This window comes from Morone saxatilis, unplaced genomic scaffold, assembly GCF_004916995.1.
Source record: "Morone saxatilis isolate NCDOM2014 unplaced genomic scaffold, NCSU_SB_2.0 Contig18, whole genome shotgun sequence".
Lineage (NCBI taxonomy): Eukaryota > Metazoa > Chordata > Actinopteri > Moronidae > Morone > Morone saxatilis.
The window spans coordinates 27,913,355-27,919,971 of NW_023339740.1; the positions used below are offsets into that span (position 1 = coordinate 27,913,355).

Consider the following 6,617-nt stretch of genomic DNA (forward strand, 5'->3'; position numbering starts at 1 on the left):
GAATCAATTATTCTTATATTTTTAAGGTGATTATACACTAAAAAAAACATACCTATGAATATTATATTCCATTTCTGCCAATAGAACCTCCTAAATGTTACACACTGGACCTTTAACTTAAACCAAATCTTCACCCAAAACAGTATTTACGTTATTGGAACTTGCATTTTGTCCCCAAAAGGAAAGCGAGTGTGTCCTTTCACAGTGTGTTTTCTTTACACATTAATCTCTGCACACAGCTTATATTAATAGTGTGTGAAGGTACATATTAAACAGAACTTTAGAGCTCTACTCATTAATGATGATTCACTGTTTTAACTCTTCTGTTGGCAAATGAAGAACCTCGAGCCCCCAATATTTAATGGTTCTTCACTATTATTGCACTATTATTGAAGACACTGACAGGTCCTGCTCCTCCAGTTGCTGTGTGACTGCCTGCAGCCTGAGGCCTCCTCAGTTCAACTGGTTTTTGTGATGTGGGTCGGTTAAAGTCACGTACCTTAAAGTCAAATTCTGCCTCTGTGAAGTTCTTGTGCAGAGCAGGAGAAAGGTACTGAGCTGTAGTCAAGATGATGCTGCACACACAAACAATAAGTAATGCATTATTCAATCCGGCTTAAGTCGGTGATGCACGTAAACACTGTTGGATGTGTGTCTAAGTCTTACTTGCTGGTGAGGAGCCTCATGATGTTCCAGTCGCGGGGGAAAATACTAAGCTTCATCAGATTTCTGAACACACACAAAATCTTCAACAAGAATTCCTGAAGAGAGAAATTGAGAGATGAGGATGATGAAGCAGGAGGAGTTTATAATGTTCAAAAAATGACAATGGTCACCGGTGAAAAGAAATACCTAATTGGTTCAAAAGTGAAAGTTGTTTCAGCAACTATTTGAAGATGTTTATTGAACGTTCACATGTGCAAATAATAACCTATTATCACTTTGGACTAAATTAAACAAATTTGTAACAGAATATCACTCAGTGTTTAACTTGAAATCCAGATTAGTGCTCACTGGAAAGAAAATGTAATGTATTTGGAATTTTTCTGTAAGTTGTATTTACCTACAGTATGTCTTGTGTACTACACTACACACAATTGCATTGTTAGACCTTTCTTTGTATAACCAAATACAAAGGCAGCAGGTGACCCAACCTTAGCCTGGATGTCAGTGACTGTAGTGTGTACAGTTTCCTGTACCTTGAGCTCTTCCTTGCTCTGAAAGTTTTCCATCAGGTGCTGGAAGTGGATATCTGTCATCTGGCGGAGGAGGGACAGGAGGCAGGACACATACTCTCCCTGCCAATAGGAAACCGGGGGACAGCATGTGAGCCGATCACATGAGCAGTTAGCAGTAAGTGAACAATCAGAGATGATGACAACAGGATCAAAAAAAGGCTCTTTCCCAAACTGACCGCTACCAGCTATCTTTCACTACGGAGTGAAAGCACACTTGTGGCTGTGGAGGGCACAAAAGAAACAATCAACATATGCTATGATGGTAATTCTTCTTCTATCTGATGCATGTATATCTGGGTGAAATACAAAAAATATATATTTAGGACAAAGTGATGTGAGTGAAAATAAGGCTATAGATTTATGTGCATAACAAAATGAAGACTATACTGGATGGTTTTATTTCCACTCCACACAATGTAGCACCATTCATAAAGCCCATAACAAGGCAAACCCTCCATGCCACTGTGGAAATGCCGGCATAGTGGGTAGGGCGAGTAGAGGCTAGACTGAGATTGAGCCAAAGAAAAAACTGTGAAATGTAAATGAGGAATGGGGGACAGTCATGTAACAATCAATTGCTAAAACCAATATGAAATGTCTATGCTGAGAGAAAGAACTATAGCTGACTCATAAATCACACAAGTAGTAAAATACTACTCATTTCTATGACACAAACTCCTACTAAATACACAAAGTATATTATAAAGTATAAATATAACAAAGATCAGATACAAGGAAGCAGGAGCAAGCATATAAAAAGAGAGGAGGATGAGGAGAAGGAAGAGGATGAAGACTGAGTGGTGTTTAATTGGGGATCCAACAAAAGATGTGCTGGTAGACAGATGAATTGATGAATTAGGGGAGGGCAATATGGACCAAATTAATATTGTGATAATTAAACTTGACAAGTTATATATTCAATCTGTATATGGACAATCTTTCTAAAAAGCTAAAAGAGTGTAAGACTGGATGTATGATGGGAGATCGTATCATTAACCATCTGATGTACGCTGACGATATAGCCGCCCTGTCTCCTTACAGTGTGGGCTTACAGCAACTGCTTAGAGTATGCTTAAGTTATGGTGTGCAGTATGACATTAAATTTAACTCTAAAAAGAGGGATGTCATGATTGCCAGGACCAAGGAGGATCATAAGCAAAGTTTTCCTTCATTCTTTATGGCAGACCATGTGTTAAATGTGGTGAACAAAGTGAGTTATTTGGGTCACATCATCAGGAATTATTTATGTGATGATGACGATGTACAGCGGCAGTATTGCAAATTGTATGCACAAGCCAATATGTTGGCACGCAAATTTCATATATACAGACGAAGTCAAAACAGCCCTTTTTAGAGCCGACTGTACTCTGCTCTATACTGCCCACTTGTGGTGCAATTATAGTAAGGAAAAAATGGAAAAGCTTCAGGTGGCAAATAATGATTCATTTAGAATCTTCAGAGGTACAAGTCATAAGTTTGTGACTAATAATGTACCTACTTTTCATGTGCTGAGGAACTTTTTGCACAATGTATGTATCGGTTAATTGAGTCAACAAAGGCAGTCATAACAGCCTTAACCGAGCGTACACAGAGTTACACAAGGTTCTCCTTTGTCTTTGGAAACACTGGAACAAATGTCTGTATGTGTTTTAATCCCTTTGGAGTTGAATGAGTTTATTGAGTTGCCCATGTATTGTATTATGTTGTTTTATGATAATATCTACCTATGTGTCTGAAATAAAATTATGAAATAAAATAGATATTTATACTGTAATATTATTATTTTTATTATTGTTTTATCAGTTGCATGGCCTGGCTCAGGGTAAACCCTCTGTCAGAGTCAGAGTAGACACTGCTGGAAGGTAGCAGGGTTCCATTTTAAGGCTAATAAACAACATGGTATCATTGAACAGACATGCATTCTCACCGATACCCGAAACCACATTTTAGGCAGTCAGTAGCGGAGGCATTTCTTATATTGGAATGGGAACATCTCCAATTTACTATATAGAATGCCACCCTGTTGATCCGAATGTGTCAAATGATTCGCCTTTTTTCATGAAACAAATTCATCATCATCATCATCAACAAAAAAATATCTTTCAATTGTTTCACACCTCACATTGTGGCATTGTGGCAATTGTGGAATTTGTGAACATTGAGCTTATTATTGACATTTTAAGTACAAGTGTGCAGGATTTAGTGGCATCTGGTGGTGAAGTTGCAGATTGCAACCAACTTCCAAGTGTATAGAAGAAAGTACAGTGGGAAAACTCAAAAGGTCGGATCAAGAGCCAGTGTTTGGTTTGTCCGTTCTGGGCTACTGTAGAAACATTGCATGATATGAAAAAGAAGAAGACCCGCTCCCTCTGTAAATAAAAACAGCTCATTCTAAGGTGATTATACACTCATGAAAAGATATCTTTGATTAGTTCTGCCAACAGATTCTCCTAAATGTTACACACTGGACCTTTAAATGTGAGATGGATTTTGTAACATCACGAAAATATAAAGGTACATTAATATGATATTAAATTGATATTGATATTAAATATTGCCCAGCCCTAGGACAGATGGAGAGGCACATAGATACAGGATGGATGAGGGTAGTGGGAGGTGAAGTTGAAGTAGTCGTATTGTTAGTTACTAACAGTGATCTCCGCGGTGCACTGCGGACAGCGTTGACCCCTTACCGCCTCCTGCGATTGGCTCTTGCTCATGATTGACAGCAGCGTCTGCAGGAGGACGTCCAACAGAGACTCTACCATCATCTCCACCTCCTCCTGTACGGAGGTGTCCTGGAGGGAGAGTTGAGAGAAGAAGGGGAGCGAAAGGAAGGGTACGCAAAGGAGTAGTGAGAAGTTGGATGGCGGAAAGAAGAGAGGAAAAATGGAAGTAGGAAGTGAAGAAAAGTGAAATTTGTTGAGTGTGTCACAGTATTAACAAAGATCAAATATATTGAGGAGAAATACATTTTATACTTTTAAATGTCACACAGTTGCTATTTAATGGAATTGAGGATTTAGGTTTCTGATTTTGACCTTAGACCTTAACATCGAGATTTTTCGCTTGCACAAAACAGGATAATTCCCACGTAATTTAAGCTCTAAAGAGGAAGAACCCATCTAACCAAGTACAGTAAGAATACTAAAGTCAGGACTAATAAGAAACATATGGAGTGCAACAGACATAGCATCCTCTAGAGGGCACTTTAGATTGTATGTGAATTCAATGCAGCTCAAAAGCCAACTGAGAGATCCCAACAGGACATTGTTTTATTTCTACATACTGTATATCTGTGTGTGTGTGTTACCAGTGAGCTGCTCTTGATAATAGAGAATATAGAGCTGAGTATTCCAGAGCAGATGAGCAGCTCTTTCTGCTGCCTCAGATGGAGATGGATGTGATGAAGGACCACAGGAAGCAGGATCCTTCGAGACTCTGAGGACACACACCGACATTGATTTGCATAGTTAGTCCAGAACATGAGCTCTGTGGCTGAAAAGGCTGTAATTGGTTAACATAGAAAAATCACAGAAAAGAAAAACATTCACAAAAGAAAACTTTTTGTACTATTATTTATGTTTATGTCTGTAGAACTGTTGACTGCATTTAAAGTTATACATTTTAAGATTTTTAAACACCAATTGGAAAGACTGAAGTCTTTACTAAACACATGTATGTATAAAACATATGTAGCACTCTTACATATCACTGAGGAGTATAAATCAGAGGACACAATAAGATGTGTTTGTGTACCTGGGAAAGAGAATAGCCTGCTGTCCACTGTCCGGGCTATGGACTGCAGTTTGACCACGTCCATGGACTGTCCTATGTGCACCGTGGACGGCATGCTGCCCAGAGTGCCGCGCACAAACTCAGCCACTTCCTGCACCGTAAACATCTGCAGCAGCTCGTCAAAGATCGCTGGGAACGAGTTCAACAGAGCGGCCTGAGGAAGACGAGAAGACAAGAGGGTGAGTGACCAGGTGAGAGGACGGCAGGAGTGGAAGTTGGAGAAAAGAAAGTTAAAGAGGAAGAGAGAGAGAAAGAGAGTGGGTTGAAAGGTTAATAATGTTAGCTTCTGTGTTTGCAGTGGACAGAAATGTGACTGTGACTTCTGTAATACAACAGAGGAGGGCAGAGGTGAGTTATAGTGAACACAGTGAAAAGCTGAATTCCAAAATGGCCACTGAGTAAAGATTTGACTTCATGGAGGTTTTTCCAGATCACAGAGCAACAAAACATTATAATTAACAGTATGCTGGGGCTCCCTTTTGTCATATAGTCATATATAGAAGTCAGTTTTGTTCTTAAATTTAAGTTCTGCATTTCGCAATACAGCTGTTCACCAGTTGAGACATTTGAAAGACAAACAGGAGAGCGAACAAGGGAAGACTCAAGTGAGTGAATTCATTAGCAGATAAAACATCATAGCAGGATTAAAGGGGAAAGATTACGAAAAAGAAAAAAGTTAAAGAGAAAAAGGACAAAAACTGTCAGAGAAGAGTGAGAGATATTGATCCGTAACCAATTAAAAACTCACAGCACAGCAGCAGATCTGATGAGAGAGGAGGACCTCAAGCAGTCAGTGTGACACAGCACAATACGGACGGGGGGGATGTTAAGATTTGGGTATTTTAGTGCTTGAACAAAATGGTTTCAGCTCTCTGACTTCACTATACTGGGGAAGAAAATGATGAATTGGACCCTGCTGTTTCAGGGCTAATTAATTAAGTGATATTGGATCAGTGCGCGACACGAGTACTCTCTGGTACCTGATTCTGCATTTTAGTCCGTATCAGAAGAATGACTAATATTACTGAAAATACTGATATAGGAACATCTCTAATTGTGATTGAACACTCAGCTGCAGATTCACTGAGTGACTTTATAGGGCAAAATGAATCAAGTTTCAGCACAAACACATCACAAAAAGTGCACTGCATGAGCAAATATCGTGTTTCAGCTATAAGATATATGCTTGCCTATCTTTCTGGTGACTATACCTGCATTTGAATTAAAGTACCACTGAAAAAAAACAATATTGAATAATCTGCTGAGTTTATTTAGTTTTCAACTAGACTGTTAGGGTTATTGTCCTGGTCCATGACTGATATATGGCACAGGATTTTGATGATATAGCAGACTTAGCAGGTTTTAGTGGCTCCCTGCCTCACAGAGAGAGAGAGGAAGAAGTTATTTATGTTATTTCTTTGTTGAAGGGTCTTCAGGGTTTTTGAATGGTTTTTGGAGGAGGAAATGACTGAATCAGATGTGTGTTCACAGTTAGAGGACAATGATATGCATTTGGCTTGTAGAACAAGGTGTGACTAAGCAGTCAGTGCAGGACACGTGAGGTGTGTGTGTGTGTGTGTG

The 6,617-nt window shown here is 39.2% G+C and overlaps 1 protein-coding gene across 1 annotated transcript in view; it reads right to left on the reverse strand.

Annotated features, from left to right (window-relative positions):
- LOC118328758 (dedicator of cytokinesis protein 3-like) overlaps positions 1–6,617 on the reverse strand; it is a gene marked incomplete in the record, with an annotated part of 127,180 nt that overhangs the window by 14,622 nt on the left and 105,941 nt on the right. The window contains 6 exon segments of the mRNA XM_035662658.1: positions 500–575; positions 667–761; positions 1,200–1,298; positions 3,890–4,036; positions 4,552–4,679; positions 4,998–5,190. Of these exon segments, the coding sequence (XP_035518551.1) occupies positions 500–575; positions 667–761; positions 1,200–1,298; positions 3,890–4,036; positions 4,552–4,679; positions 4,998–5,190 (738 nt within the window).